The sequence below is a fragment of the Gopherus flavomarginatus genome, chromosome 3 (assembly GCF_025201925.1).
Source record: "Gopherus flavomarginatus isolate rGopFla2 chromosome 3, rGopFla2.mat.asm, whole genome shotgun sequence".
Lineage (NCBI taxonomy): Eukaryota > Metazoa > Chordata > Testudines > Testudinidae > Gopherus > Gopherus flavomarginatus.
In genome coordinates, this window is record NC_066619.1 from 223,899,314 (window position 1) to 223,917,706 (window position 18,393).

General features: G+C 41.5%; 1 protein-coding gene across 6 annotated transcripts in view; it reads left to right on the forward strand.

Moving 5' to 3' along the window:
- C3H4orf47 (chromosome 3 C4orf47 homolog) overlaps positions 1 to 18,393 on the forward strand; it is a 35,037-nt gene that overhangs the window by 1,847 nt on the left and 14,797 nt on the right. For 4 of the 6 annotated variants that reach the window (XM_050947960.1, XM_050947958.1, XM_050947959.1 and 1 more), the window contains exons 3-8: positions 453 to 615; positions 2,781 to 3,000; positions 9,041 to 9,178; positions 9,263 to 9,338; positions 11,838 to 12,017; positions 17,034 to 17,206. In XM_050947960.1, the coding sequence (XP_050803917.1) occupies positions 519 to 615; positions 2,781 to 3,000; positions 9,041 to 9,178; positions 9,263 to 9,338; positions 11,838 to 12,017; positions 17,034 to 17,206 (884 nt within the window). In that variant the 5' untranslated portion in view covers positions 453 to 518. Of the gene's footprint in view, positions 1 to 452; positions 616 to 643; positions 825 to 2,780; positions 3,001 to 7,268; positions 7,405 to 9,040; positions 9,179 to 9,262; positions 9,339 to 11,837; positions 12,018 to 17,033; positions 17,207 to 18,393 lie in introns of those variants that run through there. The other 2 variants (XM_050947964.1, XM_050947963.1) reach the window with 2 other exon arrangements.

Sequence of the window (18,393 nt, forward strand, 5' to 3'; positions counted from 1 at the left end):
AGTGTGAGGCTACATTAACAACATGTTAGCCCTTGAGGGCTCAGCCGAGTGCTAGTTCATCATTTAGCAATAAGGCATTCCCGGGGAAATATCCCATCCTCTAACTTCACCACCTCAACCAAGCTACACAATAGTCATACGTATATAGTCTTTTGGCGAAAAATTTCCCTGGAACCTAACCGCTGCTATTTCATTAATTCTGATGGGGAAATTGGATTTGCTTAACATTGTTTCGCTTAAAGTAGCATTTTTCAGGAACATAACTACAACGTTAAGCGAGGAGTTACTGTACTTTATAGCTATGTTACATTCTTAGTACAGTAGAAACGTAAAGGAACTGAGTGCTAGTACTTTTGAACCAGAGAATCTCAGCACCATAATGGTACATTTTATTTTAAACACTTTAACTTGTTGCAGACTTTGACTGTAACTCTGTTTGTACATTTTTGCAGTAAAAGCAGTGAGCACAAGAAACATCTACGTTTTCTAGTGTAGTGAACTGTCACCCACAACCAACCATGCCTGCAGAAGGAAAAACTGACATGGAGAGGATTGGCCTCTTCAGTGAAATGGAGTATGTTACCATTGGAGATAAATATGCCTCACACTATATGCGTAAGTATATTTCATTTTAGCAATAAGGATATTTCCAATAGCTGTCCAATCTGTCTTTCTACTGACTCACTGTTTTCTATTAATCCTTTTAGAGACATCTGGGGTATTTAATAACCAAAAATCTCTGTCTTTGCGCAGTGTGGCATAATCCATTTTTAGTAGAGGTCTGCCTAATATATCACAATAAATGCAAAAAGGGCATAAAAAAGGTAAATATTTTTCAGTTTAGCTGAGTTTTATGTATTAAGATTAATAAAAATATATATGCTGCATTTTGTTGTCCAAGTTACAGATAAAATATACTATTGAAATGACTGGTGTGTCTTTACCTACCAGCTGGTGGGGAGTAGGTGTCACCTCCAATGACTCATCCTTCTCTGCCATAATTGTGGAGATTTCCAGGGGCTTCTTCTCATCACACCATGGGATGTAAGTGGTGGTAGGGTTCCAGCTGCTCCATGCAGAGACATTGCAAGTGGATTTACTTTTATACTTTTGCAATAGTACATATTCTTTTGGCTTTTCATATTGGCATTCTTTCCCTTGGAAATGTCAACTCACAGATTGTGCAGCCCTCCAGCATTTGCACGTCCCAAATGAGTGCAGCATTTTTTTTAAATGTCCTTATGATTCAAATTTTAAATTAATAGCTGTGAGTTTTGAGAAGGGTAGATAAATTATGTAAAATTAGGTTAACAGGTGACCAATTAAAATTTATGAAACCCCTGAGACAAACCAGGTAAAGTAGATTACTTTATAAGATATATATATATAGCATTTAATTACTTCTTTGAAATGAACATTTTAAGAAATTAGGTCCTTTGAAACTGTTTCCCAACTGTGCTGAAAGAAAACAAAAAATGGACACCAGTTTTCTTTGTCAATCAATATACAAATTATCTTCATCATTTTGAATATTCTGCTAAGAGACTCTCAACTGCAGAACAGCATTAATATGATGACTTAATCCAACAGCAAATTGCTTCACAGTTTTGCTCTTCGGTTATCTTTGTTTACATTTGTAATATTAAAACTGAACTGGCAATATGGAAAGCCTTATCTTCCCCTGACATGCCGATGCTGAGAGCAGGTAGTTTTTTCTATGTGGCTGCTCCAACTAGCACTTCTATTGTAAGATTATGTTTTCAGTACTTTACTTTTAGTGGTAATCTTTAATTTCTTTGCTCATAGTTGGCCAATGTGCATAGGAAATTTATTTATTTATTCCTTAGGGCTGGATTCTTTCATTCTCACTCTTGTTCATTGGAACTACTCATGGCATTACTCTTGATGAGTAAGGATAACAGAGTTTGACCCTCAGTAAGAGTCAGCCTTTGTGAAATGATGTTCATAGATTCCAAGACCAGAAGGGACAATGTGATTATTTTGTCTGACCTCCTGTATAACACAGGCCATAGAACTTCCCCAAAAAATAATTCCTAGATCTTTTAGCAAAGCATTCAATTTTGATTTAAAAATGGTCAGTGATGGAGAATCCATCATGAATGGTCAGTGATGGAGAATCCATACCTGCCATATAGTATCAGCAATCAGTCACTACCACATGTGACTTAAGGTGAAAGGTTCTGTATAGCATTACGCTTTGAACCATCCATACCCAGTCTTCATTTTTAATTTCTAAATTTAAATTAAGAGAATCTGTAGAGTTAAGTGAATATTTACAATGCTTACTTGTTTTAAAGGCCCTTTCAATGAAGCTGCAAGCAAGAATTGTAAATTGTACCAGTGACTAATTATTCTCACTTAAAATATCATGCCTTATTTCCAGTCTGAATTTGTCTAGTTTCAACTTCCAGCCATTGGATCGTGTTATACCTTCCTCTGCTAGATAATGCTAGATGTTAGTGCAGAATAGTTATGGCCTCCCTCCAAAAGGTGCTAATTGCAATGGTATTTTTGTGTTATGGATGCATGCCACTAGAAACTTAACTGAGTCAAATTCATTTTCCATATATTAAGTTACTGAATAGTTGCCATATAGTATCAGCAATCAGTCACTACCACATGTGACTTACAGGTGAAAGGTTCTGTATTGCATTACGCTTTGAACCATCCATACCCAGTCTTCATTTTTAATTTCTAAATTTAAATTAAGAGAATCTGTAGAGTTAAGTGAATATTTACAATGCTTACTTGTTTTAAAGGCCCTTTCAATGAAGCTGCAAGCAAGAACAAACAAATGTTACCTGGGGGTACCAAAATGCTGTCAGCTCTTCAGGCAGGTTACTTTGAGCCTCAGTTTGTGAGGGTTTTCGAAGGTGAAGCCTACTCAAACCCTGTGCAACTAAGGAGGCGATATAGATTGGTAGAGTCAAAGAAAAATGTGGGCAAAGCTTTCCTTCCAAGCAATGGAGTCAAACTGCCGTAAGTGTTGGGAAAGGCTTCCTTTTTGTGTGTGTAGGGGTGTTGCATTAAAAATAATTTGTCATAACTTGTATAAAAACTGTGTTAACCAGAGTACGGTATTGTTTTTATGAGAAGATATGTACAACATATGATAATGAAGCAGTGTTAAAACACAGTATTGCCATCATCCATACACCTGATAACCAACAGAAACTTAGAGAGAGAGAGAGAGACATTAAAGATCTCAAGCAGAATATTGTATGAAGCTAAGAGTTCTGCATCATGGGAAATGGGACTAACGGACTCTGCTATCCTGAATTTCTCTATTTCCATTGCCAGACTTCCATTACCTTGGATTTTTTATAATACCTGATCAGTCCACAGTGCTGGAGACAAATGGGCACTACCAGGATAAATGTACCACCCATTAAAAACATCATGGGGTGACACCTCTGTGACTGAGTTGGTCAGAGGATACGGAGACATAAATAGCCTACAGTGCGTTTGACTTTTTTAGATGAAAATATTTATCTGTCTGAACAAAGATCCCATGTAGCGTCACATAATTACAGTTAGAGCAAGAGTTCATGTAACTGTTATTGAACTGAGAGGTTTTCTTGCTTTTGGGGCTTTTTAATTAAAATACAGACAGGCAGGGGAAAAAGTCTGTTACATTTAAAGAAATGTAAGATGTCTAATCCATTTATTAAAACACAAGGATTGTCTTAAAGGGATATTAAAAACTATGGGCCAGACTCTGGGAGGTATTCACAACCAGGCATAATGTCCCCACTGTGCGTCTGTGTCCCCAAATGTACACTTATTCTGTATACACTGTAATGTATGTGTTTCCATAATTAAGGCTAAGATCTTGTCACAGATATTTTTAGTAAAAGTCACGGACAGGTTACAGCCAATAAAGAAAAATTCACAGAAGCCTGTGACCTGTCTGTAACTTTTACTAAAAATATCCCTGACAAAAGGGGGAGCTCAGGTATGGGGTCTCCACACCACCTGCAGACGTTGGGCAGCTGCAGCGGCTGCTCCAAGCTCTGAGGGTCCCTGCTGCCCTCGGTGGCTCAGAGCTCCTGGGTGGCTTGGAGCTGTGGCCCCACTACCTGCGGCAGCTTGGGGCTTTGGGGGGGGGGGGACTCTGGAGCCTATGTTGGTCACGGGGGGACACTGCCCAGAGTGGCAGGGGGACCCCACTACCCAAGGCAGCTGAGAGCTCTAGGGGGAGGACGGGGTGGTACTCTGTGGCTCCTAGTCGATAGGGCTGACTTCCACAACCTCCGTGAAAAAAGGGTAGCCTTATCCATAATATATAGGTGACTTTGCACCTCACACAGAGCCTACGCCACTCTCTTCTTACTAGGCGTAGGGATAATCTTTGAGGGTGAACTGTTTGCAGGGGATATTCAAAAGTCAAGGAAAGCATACTGAATAATAGACAAATTATCGTGTTTTTGCACTCTATACAACATTAATAATATGAGGAGAGCACATGGACACAGTTGGAGTCTAAATAACCATGTTTACTAACTATATATAAAAATATAAAGCCTAGCTACATATATACACTGCTGCTTTGCCAGCATCACCCAGGAATGCTGTGGCAGAGACAGGGGTTAGAATCCAGTTCTTCTCGGCAGCATTCAGCTGTCTTAACCACAAGACCCTTCATTTCTTGCTTGCTATTCCTTGCCTCACTCGCTACACAACTTCTGCAACAAATGAGACAGGGGTCCTAAAGACAATAGCATCCCTTACTACAGAGTTCAGATTCATTCACAAAGCAGATCATCTTTGTACTCAGTCAGGCAGAGGTCCTGTGTTAAAGATAGTATGCATTCATATAATTAAAGACTTCTCATGGAAGATGAAGTAAAGGTGCAGAGGAAACCTTAATTCTGGCATTTCCTAACTTTTGAGTGCTTGACTTTGCAACCTTAATAATGTTCTTTTAGCATAGAATTTTTGTGAGCAATTTCCCAGGATTTTAAAAAAGCAAACTGCAAAAATAAAATTCCATCATGTAGCATAATATTGACCCATGTGGTTCCTCAGCAGGCATGGAACCTTCAATTCCACCACACAGATCTCTGCCACTTGAGCTAGAGGGAGATAAGACAAACATTTTGTCAGTGGATTTCGTGGATATTTGCTGACAGCGGAGGAATCTTGGGTTTCATTCCAGGTTCTGGAAGGGAGTGTGCTCCAATAGGTACAGATGATTCTCTGCCTGTTTCTCTCAAGCTTGATCTTTTCCTCTCCATCCCACTGAACCTGTCCTAGTCCCAGTCCTGTCTCATCCTCATCCCTGCCTCCTTGTCTCAGTCCCATGCTCCTTACCTTTGCAGCCCCAGTCTCCACTCTTGAGGATTCTCATCCCAGTCCTAGTCTCCCTGCCCAAACAGTTCTCTTCTCTCAGTTGGCTCTCCAAGTCCCAGTCTTCCTCCAGACTTCCAATCTCTCCCACTCCCAACACCTATTCAAAACTGCTTGCACAGCCAGTCCTAGTTCCACCACTCTTGCCCCAACAACTTGTCCCCAGCAGGCCATCTCTAGGGATGTGTGAGCCTGGGACATAGGCACCCAGTTTCTGTCTGCTGGGGGCTGCTCCCCTGGCTCTGCCCAGGCCCCACCCTCACTCCACCCCTTCCCCCAAGGCACCATCCTGCCTCTTCCCCACCCAGTTCCGCCCCCTCCCCTGAGTATGCTGTGCCCTCGCTCCTCTCCCCTCCACTCCCAGCGCCAAGTCCAGACGCCACAAAACAGCTAATCAGCAGTAGGCACTGGGAGGGAGGGGGAGACACTGATTGGTGGGGCCTGCTGGCGGGCAGGAGTCACTGGGGGCAGGGGGAGGTTGGTGGGGGGCTCCACCTTGCCCCCTGCCCGCCGACTCCTGCCTCACCTCCCTGCCCACCTCCCCAGGAAGCGCGAGGCCCTCCAAAGCGTAGGGCTCAGAGCTGTCATCCTGATTTGCCATACCCTAGGTATGGCTCTGGTCCCCAGTTTCCTTGTCCAGTCAGGCCCAGGCCCCACCGCACCCAGCTCCTCATCTGATTTGATCTCTTCTCTTCCCTCTCCCACTAGCACCCTGTCCCAGTCTCCTTCCCTGGGCTCCTCATCCAATCTCAGTTTCCCCCCACATTCCCTCCCTGTCTGCTTGTCTTATCCTCTCTACCCAGCCAGTCCCTCCCTCCCTCCCCCCAATTCCTCATCTCAGTGTTCCCCACTCCCCAGCCAACTGGCTTCACTTTCTTCCTCCGTTTCCCTTACTGGCTTCCAGTCACAGCCTGTACTTGCCCATTAGCTCCCAGTCTTCTTGCCCAAGCATTTCCTGTGCCCCCAGTTCTCAGTCCCATTCTCCTTGCACAACCAGTCCCAGTCTCTTCCTCCAGCTCCCTGTCACTGTTTCTCCCCTGCCACCTCCAGTCTACACCAGTGTTCTTGCTCTAATCTAGTTGTTTCCATCCCTCCTGGCCTGGATTTTCTCCTCCATGCATTAGAATTAGATATGTTCCCCCACCATGCTGTCTGGGTGCCAGCGGGGGGTGTGTGCTCAAGAGCTGAGGAGAGACTGCCTACTGCTCTCAGCTGCAGTGCTCAGCCCCGTCCCAGCCCCAAGCAACTGGGAGCAGCTGTTACAGGGGAAGTCTTTCTGAATCCCTGCAGTTCTGGGCTAGAGCATGCTCAGTTGTTCTGTGAGGATGGTGCATGTGCAGTCCGGTAAGCACTAGGAGCTGTAAAAGGCCGAGTACGCCCAGGGAGGATGGAATCTTTGGAGATTTTACCTGTTTATCTTTAGCTAATCTCTACCGAGAATTTGCAAACTGTAGTTTTTTTTAAAGGTTTATAGTTGACCAAATTCAACTCTTTTTTTATGAGGACAACCAAATGTCCATTCCTGACACAAAAGCCATCCTTTGCCAGATTTCAAGTCCCTGCTCTAAAGCAGTGGTTCTCAACCTTTCAGGAAGCCGATTTGTCTTGCATACCCAAGTTTCACCTCACTTATAAATTACTTACAGAATGCCCCTCTGCCATGTATATTGGCCAAACTGTACAGTCCCTATGTAAAAGAATAAATGGACACACATTGGACATCAGGAATGGTAACATACAAAAGCCAGTAGGAGAACGCTTCACTCTTCCTGGACATTCAATAACAGATTTAAAAGTAGCTATACTTGAACAAAAAAACTTCAGAAACAGACTTCAAAGAGAAACAGCAAACTAAAATTCATTTGCAAATTTAACACCATTAATTTGGGCTTGAATAGGGACTGGGAGTGGCTGGTGTACTACAAAAGCAATTTTCCTTCTTTTGGTATTGACACTGCCTCGTCTATTATTGGGAGTGGACTACATCCACCCTGATCGAATTGGCCCTGTCAGCACTGGTTCTCCACTTGTGAGGTAACTCCCTTCTCTTCATGTGTCATTATATAATGCCTGTATCTGTAATTTTCACTCCATATATCTGAAGAAGTGGTTTTTTACCCACGAAAGCTTATGCCCAAATAAATCTGTTAGTCTTTAAGGTGCCACCGGACTGCTTGTTGTTTTTATAAAAATACAAATGTGCCACAGCACATTATTACTGAAAAATTGCTTACTTTCTCATTTTTCCTATATAATTATAAAATAAATCATGACTCCAATTTTGAGAAACACTGATATAGTATATAAAGCAGGATAAGCAAATAATTGTCCATATTAAATTCTAGTTTGTACTGACTTCTTTTCATGCAGGCTGTTATAAAACTAGGCTAATATCTAGATGAGTTGATGTACCCCTACTTGCAGGGGTACGCATATCCCTGGTTAAGAATCACTGCTCTGAAGCGGGGGCACCAGCACATTTCAAAGAAAAAGTAGCCAGACTTTTTTACTGTGGGCAAAACAACTCTCCCACCGCCATCAATTTAAAATTAATTTGTTTTGAAGTATTTTTAAAGAAATTGTAATTAGGAAAATAAGCTATTTATCAAAACAATTTATCTTTCTTTAGCCTTATTCTCCAAAATGACTCAACCATTTTGGCTGAAATGGTACCGGAAAAAAATCAGCTTCAAACTGATACTCAACATGGAAAATGTCATTCTGAATGTTTAAAGTTTGGCAAAGATATAAACATCTGAAAATGGGTCTTATAACTGTAGTTACAAAAATGAGCTATTTATCACGTTTTTAAAGTTCTTCCAACTTTTGTTTTCTATAACAGCAAAATCTCAAATTTGTTTGCCGTTGCCTTTGATAATGAGCAGTGCCTTTTACTAGTTTGGGGGACACTGATGGAAGTTTTTATATATTAAGATTTGTTTTCATATGCTTACATGGCTGATGTGGGCTGTTATAAAATATGTATCAGAGCCTGCATGCTCTTTGATAAAATGCATATTGGGGACATGAATAGTTGAAGCTAATCCCTGGCAGAGATCCTAAGCCCTGCATCAGGAAATTCCTCTGAAGACCCTACCAACCTGGTCCTGAGAGTACCTCTTCATTCTTAAAAAATGTTGGAAAAACATACAGTAGGAAATTCAGTACAAAAATATTGGTAAAATATAGTTAAGGTTGTAAATACCTAAAAATACCCTAAATATAAGGTTGACATAAAAACAACAACAGTGGAAAGCAGGAACACATTAAGAGAAAATTTAAAGCAAACAAACCAAAAGCCAAGCATTGACGAGTTTGGACGTGCACAGCTAAGGTGCCCCAAAACTTTAACTCTGTCCCCTCTACTCCTATTGTGTGCCTCTACCATACTGTGCATAGGATCCAAAGAAGTGGGCTGTAGCCCACGAAAGCTTATGCTCAAATAAATTTGTTAGTCTCTAAGGAGCCACAAGTACTCCTGTTCTTTTTGAGGATCATTGTTGTACGTGTGGAATAAACAGAACCTCAAGTTTTATATGTTTGTTAGTTGCTTGTTTTTCAATTAATATCATTCAGAATTTTGAAGCTGTATAGCACTGAATGGGTACTAATTATTAATTTATTATTATTAACAATAATTATTGTATTATGTGTTTATTTTATATTTCAGATGTGGAATGGGTACTTATTATGGAACTATAGGTGGTCCATATCCATTCTTCAGTGCACAACTAAGAGGGAAAACAGCATATGCTCCTCCTGGAAAGAACCTTTACACAAGTCCTGGAAAGAAAGGAACTGGATATGGGTAAAACATTCAGTATCATTTCTTGAATAGTATTTCATCAAATGCTGAACTTTGAGGTCACCATTACTAATTTTCTTTACACAGATATCCAAATCTTACCATAGGCAAACAGTATCCACACTCAAGTGATGTGTATGAAAGCGGAAAAATGAATGCAAAGGTAAAATTATTCAGTAACTTGATTTAATCACTATTTGCAAACAGTTTACCTTTCCTGTAGTTTTTCTTTTAGCCTAAAGCAATCAGTATTTATTTATTTACCAACTGGACTGCAGATAAATTGCCTTTTTTTGTTAAATATATTATTCCTTTCCCTCTTACTCACCCCAGTACAGAGTCATGTTGCTTAGGCTGTGCAGTGGGCTAAGGATTTGACCCAAAGTATTGAATTGAGAGAGAGAGAAACCCAAATTAATTATTATTAATTATTATGTATTTATTTGTTTGTTTGTTTGTTTTTATTTGTATTGTGGTAGCTCCTAGGAACCCCAGTCATGGTTAGGGGTTGTACAAACATAGAGCATATCATCTGTAGTTCACTTTATAACTTAGTAAATATGAGAAGGCTGTTCTATTTATATGTGTCAGTCTCACTAATACTGTATATTTTTAATCATATATGGGAACAATGATAGCTGAAAGAGAGCTTTTTTGCCATAGGAATAAGTATTTTGAGCTTTATATTTTTACCACAAACTAATATCTGTTTGGAGTTAAATTGAGATTTTGAGGGGAAAAATACAGTAAAAGCTGTTTTGTCTGGCTTATTGGGGGAATTGGGGTGCTGATAAGTGAAAAATGCCAGTTAACTAAGAGGGAGGGAGTTTGGGTGTGGGAGGGGACTCAGGGCATCAGGTTGGGGCACGGGAGGGGTTTCAGGTGCCAGATCCAGGGGGTGCTCACCTCAGGTGGCTCCCTGCCCTAGCCGCTCCGAGGCAAAGGTGCAGCAGGCGGCTCAGTGCTCTGCCTCTACCTGCAGGCACCCTTCCCCACAGCTCCCATTGGCCGCAGTTCACAGCCAATGGGAGCTGTGGAACTAGTGCTTGGGGCAGGATGGGGGCAGCATGCAGAGTTGCCTGCTGTGCCTCCGCCTAGGAGAAGCTGGGACAGGTCGCTGCTTGCGAGGAGCCACCCAAGGTGAGCAGCCCCCAGATCCAGCACCCTGCACCCCCAAACCCTTTCCACACCCAAACTCCCTCTCAGAGCCCACGCTTCACACCCCCTCTCGTGCCCCAACTTACTGCCAGCCCTGTGCCAACCAAACTATAAACCAGAATTTCAGTAAAGATCCGGTTGGTGAAGTGCCAGATAAAGTAGCTTTTACTATACGTATATTAGAAGTTTCAGCATCAGGATTGGGGTTTTGTTTGCTACTAGTTCACATTTGGGTTAGAAAAGGTTAATTTTTTATTAGTTTGAATGACCCAACTTGCAAAGTTTTTTAATAGTTTGGACCCAAGTTGCAAAGTTCAGATCCAGAACTGAACTCTGTGAAGTCTGAGGGTGTTTAGATTTAGGGTTTGTTTGGAGCTCATCTCTGATTAGAAGCATGTAACATAATACAAGTGTGACCACAAATAGGGGAGGAATGATCCAGAATGACTAAGGGCTTGTCTACACTACCGCTTAAGTCGATGTAACTTATGTCGTTCAGGGGTGTGAAAAAAACACCCCCCTCAGTTACATAAGTGACATCGATTTAAAGCCATGTCTATACCCGGCTATGTTGATGGGAGACACTCTCTCACCGACATAGCTTCCACCTCTCATTGAAGTGGAATAATTACATCAATGGGGGAGCGCTCTCCTGTTGATGAAGCACATCTTCACCAGATGCAGCTGCACCGATACAGCACAGTAGTGAAGACAAGACCTAAGTTTCACAGTCACTACACTATGGTGGACTCCAGACAAGTTCTCTGCTCAGCTCTTCAAATAAAACACAAAAGAGAAATATCAGACACTGAATGGACTTAGAGAATGAAGTATCCTCTTGGCTTTAGAGGTGGTTGGTCTCCACAACCCGTAGCTGTAGCCGGTCATTGTGGTGAAGCTGGAGGATAAATAAAGGACCTAATTCTCCTGGGTTGTCAATCTGGCACATTTTGCAAGCTGTAAATTTAAATTAAAGAAAGGTGTACCACCAATTGTATAACTCCCCAAATCCTGCCTTCTCCTCATGCAGTAGAACCACGTTGTTTTGGTTGCCACAGGTACCTCTGTCCTCCGGAGGAGGGCAACATTTGTTTCTTATTCATTAAGCAGTGAAAATTTGCTCTCCATCATTAGCATGAATTAGCAAGGTTGTACTGTATTTGTAATGTTAAAGTCCATACATGTACCATGTGTCCATTAATTAATTTGAGATCTTAAAGAGTTTTTAAATTTACTTATTTTAAGAAGTCCTTAAATTCCTCAAGAGTGTCATAGTTTCCTAGCATTTGTTGTGCTCAATGGATTGTTTTGTTATGCATTATGTAGTACCTAATGTATATGTGGAAGCCAGAATTCATACTAGCAGAGCAAATTACGTTAAATACATGGCTAAAAGTAAGTTTTTTTTCAAGACTGAATTTAAATCTCTTTTTATTTTTTCTAATCAGAATAATCTGAGGTAAAAATGCCCAAGGCGATACCTTTAAAACTACTTATTTTACAGAAGGCACATGAAGACCATCTGCGTTTGGTTAAAGGAGGGCCTTTCAAGTTAAATCTCTATCCTCGGGAGTATTTTGACTTAAATCCATATTATGATGATAAACCTTTGCCACCAGCTAAGAAACCAACCCCAGAAAAGCCAGTTGCACACCCCTTTAAACCAAGTTCTCCTGCTAAAAAGGTGAGTCTGCTCTCCAACTAGTGTAGCAAAAAGTGACAATCCAAATATTTGGTGGTGGTCTTGTAGAAAGTTTAAATCATATTGTATAGAAGACAAAAATAGTAAAAGAGTAGGATTGGAAGGGACTTCAATAGGTCATCTACTCTAGTCCCCTTCACTCAAGACAGGACTATGTAATAACTAGACCAGAGGTTCTCAGACTGTGGTCTGCAAGCTCCATTCAGGTGGTCGCCATAGTCCCCTCTAAGGTGTGTGCCTGGGAGGTCGCACACGAGAGAATGAAGGGCTGCCCTCTCAATTAGTGGAACCATGCAGGCGTGGCTCCACTAATTAGGTGTCTGGAGAAGACGCACATGTAAGGTGAGGTAGTGGGGGAATAGGGAGTAGATGGGTGAGGGCAGTGGGGTGAGAAGAGGGAGTGTGGGGACTTTGGGATGTGCAGAGCTGGGGCGGCCAGAGAAAGAGGCGACTTTGCCCAGCTCCAGGACTGCGGCTGCTAGGGAGAGATGGCCTCCTTCCCAGCCCCAGCTCGGGGTGTAGCCGTGGCGGGGGAGAGAGGGCACATCCATCACATTAGAAAGATAAGTCTACTATAAGAGGTAGTGGAATCTCCATCCTTGGAGGTCTTTAAGAAAAGGTTAGATAAATACCTGACAAGAATGGTCTAGTTCAGTGGTTCTCAAACTTTTTTTTTCACGGACCACTTGAAAATTGCTGAGGATCTCAGTGGGCCACTTAATGATCTTTCCAAATGTTGTTTTTACCATTAGCTAACTATTGTACAAAAATCTTTATAATAATTAATATTTTTTGTTCTACAAACAAAAACACACAACTCATATTTTAATATCAGTAGACTTACTCATGAGTAAATGCTCACCAAAGTGAGTAAGGGCTGCAGAATCAAGTTGTAAAATTACTTTAAAAAGTAGTTGTCTATTTCTAATCAATTAATATACAGCAGTGGTCTCCGATCTTTTACTCCCAAGATCACTTTTTGAATTTAAGGGCAACCCATGATGTACCCTGCCTCATCCCTGAGGCCCTGCCCCTTCCCCAAATCCCTGCTCTACTTACTCCATCCCCGTGCCCTCCATCACTTGCTCTCCCTTACCCTCATACATTTTCACCGAGCTGGGGTAGGGGTTTGGGCTGAGGCCAACGGGTTTGCAGTATGGGAGGGAGCTCTGGACTGAGCCTGGGGCAAGGGGTTGAGGTGCAGGAGAGGATATGGGGTGCAAGCTTTGGGAGGGTGTTTGGGTGCAGGAGGGGTCTCTGGGCTGGGGCGTGCAAGAGGGAGAACAGGATGATGGCTCAGGGAGGGGGGTCAGGGCTGGGGCAGAGTTGCGGGAGGGGGTATGGGGCACTGGCTCTGGCAGGGGGTTCAGGCTGAGACACAATGTTGGGTGCAGGAGATCCTCTAGGATCAACCAGTCGATCACGATCGACGGGTTGGTGACCACTGCTATACAGTATTAATGAACAAATGAGCTATTTTAGCTCTGATGCAGAAGTAAGCATTAAAAAGTCTTAGTGCTTCTTCCTACTGTAAGGAACTCATGCAAGGAACCTGTGCAGCACTTCTAGTTAAGTGAGCATAAGTAATGCCCTATTGGTCATTGCCCACCTGAAGCCCCCTACACTGGCTATCTAAGAACTCAGTGAGTGCCAGTCCATATCTGCTCAATGCAATGGCTTCCTGGCTCTGGACCTCAATAGGTACTTTTCTCAGAATAAAGCCTGATGCTTCTTCAGCTGAACCTGAATATGTTGAGAGTGTTATTTTGTTCTATGACACCTGCTGTAAAATAAACCCTCTAAAATCCATCATAGAAGTGAATCATAGAAGTGTAGGGCTGGAAGAAATCTCAGTAGGTCATCTAGTCCAGTTCCCTGCACTCAAGGCAGGACTAAGTAATAACTAGACCTGTCCTTAACATCCGACGACAGATTCTGCAACCTCTCTAGGCAATTTGTTCCAGTGCTTAAGTTTTTCCTAATGTCCAACCTAAACCTCTTTTGCTGCAATTTAAGCCCATTGCTTCTTGTCCTATCTTCAGAGGTTAACGAGAACAATTTTTCTCTCTCCTTGTAAAGTACTTGAAAACTCTTATGACCCCCCTCAGTCTTCTCTTCTCCAGAGTAAACAACCCATTTTTTTCTATCTGTCCTCATAGGTCGCGTTTTCTAGACCTTTAATCATTTTTGTTGCTCTTCTCTGGACTTTCTCCAATTTGTCCACATCCTTCCTGAAATGTGTTACCCAGAACTGGACAAAATAGTCCAGCTGAGGCCTTATCAGCACGTAGGAGAGTAGAAGAATTACTTCTCGTGTTTTGCTTACAACACTCCTGCTAATAAATCTCAGAATCTTGCTTGCTTTTTTTGCAACAGTGTTACACTGTTGACTCATATTTAGCTTGTGATCAACTACAATCCCCAGATCCCTTTCCACAGTACTTCTTCCTAGGCAGTCATTTCCCATTTTGTCTGTGTGGAATTGATTGTTCTTTCCTAAGTGGAGTACTTTGCATTTGTCCTTATTGAACTTCGTCCTGTTTACTTCAGATCATTTCTCCAGTTTGTCCAGATCATTTTGAATTTTAATTTTAAAATGCAACCTCGTGGTCTTTTGTTGCAAAAGTTCTCCTATGTCAGAAATACGAAAGGTATGATTGAGTTTTCTTTGTTAGTTGTGATTGTAATTTACAAAGCAATGAAATCTAGTTTGATTCTATACAAAACCAGAAACTATAAATAACCTGTGATGGGGTGTACATATCCTGCATCAGGAAAAAAGGGGTTAAAAGTAGCTTTGGGCTCAGGGCTTGTGTACTCTACAGGGGTTACAGTGCCATAGCTACGGAAGTTACTACAGGAACAAAAGGGATTCTCCCATTGCTGTAGTAACTTGCTATCATCCTAGTCACATCTACACTGGGGGGTTAGGCCAGCATCGTTGTGGCATTCAGGAGTGTGGATTTTTTCTAAATTTTGAGTATAGACTGGGCCTCAGGCACCAGCAAGGCATTCCAGTCTCGGAGGAAGAGCCTTAGAAGGGAGATGCCCCTTGGACAGACCTCTCCTCACCAGCTCCTAGGAAGGAGCACTGCAAAAGATGAAGCTGGCAGAGGCTTCCTGTGAACATTGAACAAGAGCCTTGAGGATACTGAGCCAGGCTATGGCTTGTCAGGTATCTCCTAAAAGCAAGGAGCTTGGGTCACATTTAAACTATTTTTGTGTTGTGACTTTCTTCTGTTACCTTTCCTTTGAGGCCTTAAGAGGGCTGGAGAGGAAGGCAAAAAGGCAGGCCACAGCAGGAAGAAGCCCAGGGAATAAGCAGGAAAGGTCTGAACAGGGCCAGCTCTAGGCTTTTTGCCGCCCCAAGCGAAAAAAAAACAAAAACAAAAAAACCTCCGAGAGCACAACTGCCGAAGCAGAAAAAAAACATGGTGACCAGAATGCTGTCCCTGAAATTGTGCCGGGAACCCAGGGTAGAGGTTGGGATTGGGTTCCCTTAGACAGCCAATGAAAATCGTGGTGAAGCCCCTGGACAAGGGTTGTAAGGCCTAGTGGGCCTAGAGTTGTACTGTTATTGGACTGAACTCTGACTTACCCCCGAAAGCGGGAGGCTAAAAAGTGACCTGGATGGAGGGCTAAGTCGCCAGACTAAGGACGACCCTAACAGATCTGAATGGTGGGATCAGCAAGGTTAGAGAAAGGAAAACCCTGACAGCGCTGCAGTCAGCCACAAGGTGGCACACTGGCTGGTGAGTCACTTTGTCATATAACCATATTCTAAATAACTTGAAAACAGCTTATCTTTAAAATCAGCACAGAGCAATTGTTAAAATTTAGTTAATCAAATGTATATGTAGAGTTGCCTGTTTTAGACCACAGCAGCTAGTCAGAGTTTGAGGCCCTGGGGATGTTCCAGTTGGAAGTAAAAATTGATGGGAGTCTGGTATTTTCCTTGATACACTCTCGTTTATTTACAAGGAATGAACAAAATCCTGTGTCTCTGAACGCAGAAGGAACCAAGAACAAAAGGAACAGTTTCTTAGCTTACAGCCCCCAAGCCAACCCCAGACCCAAAGCTCACTCACTAGCTTGTTCTAGAGTCGTGCTGTGCTTACAGACTCCTGATTGGCTTTCTTGCCTTTCCCTCTCTCTGTGTTCTTGTCTGTCCTTTATTTCTATGTGCCCTCTCTTCACACACACCCTCTACTCAAACAATACTTAGCCAAAAGCTTCTGGGCAGGTTCAAACACACCTTTTGTCTTGGGTGGTGGTTTATGCCTACAGTTACGTTAATTAAAGGGTGAGTTCACACCTATCAGTCTGAATGAACTTTTAACTCACCAGTAACAAGGTTTCACCCAGTTCATAACAGTAGGAATAAAATAAGGTAACTCCTCCATCTAGCACTCCTCTGGAGGACTCAGAACTGTGCAGGGCCCCCAAATCTGAGAGCACTAGGATGCAGGTGGTAACACCCCTTCCTCACTCTTGTCACTGCTGTTCTAGTGGGAGGGCTGGTAGAGACTAGCCAATGGTGTTTCTACCGCCATATGTGTAGTGCTCTGGGCATAGTTAGGCAACATGCTGATAATAATGCTTGAATCCTGCCAGATGGTACCACTATTGGTACCACCAGTGGAGCTGTACTGATGGGAACCAGTGGTGATCTTTATCGGTTTCATTTTTTGCCACAATAAAATCCTACATTTAATTTTTTTTTTTTTTACAATACCCTTATATTTTTAAGATTCTTTCCTCATAATCCAGGATACATTCAAAATAATTTGTCAAATCAAATATTCACCAATGTAATTATTTAAATGTTCCTAACAGTTACCTGTTGACTTTAAATACACGTGGTATGTGGTTTTCTGATATGTACATAATGTGATGTGATTTGCCATGCAGTGTTCTGGGTTACCTTTGTATGGAAAAATATAGTTAAAGCAATTATATTGTAAATTAGCACTTTGACACTTTCCTTTTCTTTTCCAGTCAGGGGGCATGAAAGCAGGAACATTTGATCCTTATCCTTCCCATTCTGCTGAGCCCTATGTGGTTAAATATTCTAAGCCCATCACAACTAATAAAGAAGGACGGATTTTTCATCCTCCTTCTGGATCAAAAAGCAGGCCCTCTACAAGTATAATGGCTTTAAATGTTACAAGGTAAGCACTTGACATTTACTTTGATATTTCATGTTTATAGTTTATAAAATACAGTAGTAAGAATTATTTAAATAAATTAAAAATTAAAGTCAGTAGTGTTTCTTTCCCTTCTGAACAATTAGTTAATGACAAAAGGATAAGTAACATATCGATGAAATAATTTTCTGAAATTGTACCTACTCTTTTGTATATTCAGATTAATTTAGAATGAAATATGTACCTATTGACCTTAAAAAGCTGCATGATATGATATCTTTGACCTGCTGTGTTCTGATTCTTTTGACACCCTATGCCCTTGCTACAGTGTACAAAGAACCAGGAGCATATCTTTATTAAAAATAAAACTGACTTTTTTGTTTCTATTGTGTATGTGAAATAAAATTGACTCCCTCTGGTGGCCAACATAAAACCTGTAATAATGGCTAATCAAAGCCAGTACAGCCTGGAGCATGGTATTTAAATTGGGAGTCTGATAGTTGCTAATGTCTGAGTGCTTTCCTTTCCAACATTAACATTCTTTTAGCATAGGTTTATATACAGTCCATTTCTTAAAGTTTTTGTGTTATGTTGTTTATATTTAGAATATATTTGGTCTCAGTTTTCATTTGTCAAAACTTGAGAAGTCACAGTAAATAAAAAATTAGATGTTTTCTTTAGATTCTCTTAGCAAAACATTTTCAAGAGCAGGCACCAAATATTTGCATACAGATTAATTAACTATACATGCAAATATGGTTTTTGCATGCACACTTGTGTAGTGTGAAACATTGACTCCAGGTTAGCTGCACATTCTTGAAAATTTGACACATAGGAATGTGCTTCACATTTGTGATTTAGATCTTTTTTTAATCTTCATGTTAAAAGTATATAATATGCTTCCCCATCCTGTCCGCCACCAAATGTTCTTCTAATTGCCCTCCTTTTCCCACCATGCCCAGATGCTGTAGGTGAGCAGTCCTGTTGCATTGCAGAGCCAGTTTTAAGTTTTTATTTATACCTATAAGACTAAACCAGAAGCTGCTTGATGCTCCACATTAACCTTTATTAATTATTGAAACTAAGGCCTGTCTAGACACAAAGTTGAACTGTTTTAAAGTGGTACACATCCTTTTCCACTGTGGATGCAGTTATACTGGATAAAGGTGCCCTATACAAGTCTATCTTAATCCCCTTTCCATAAGATAAGC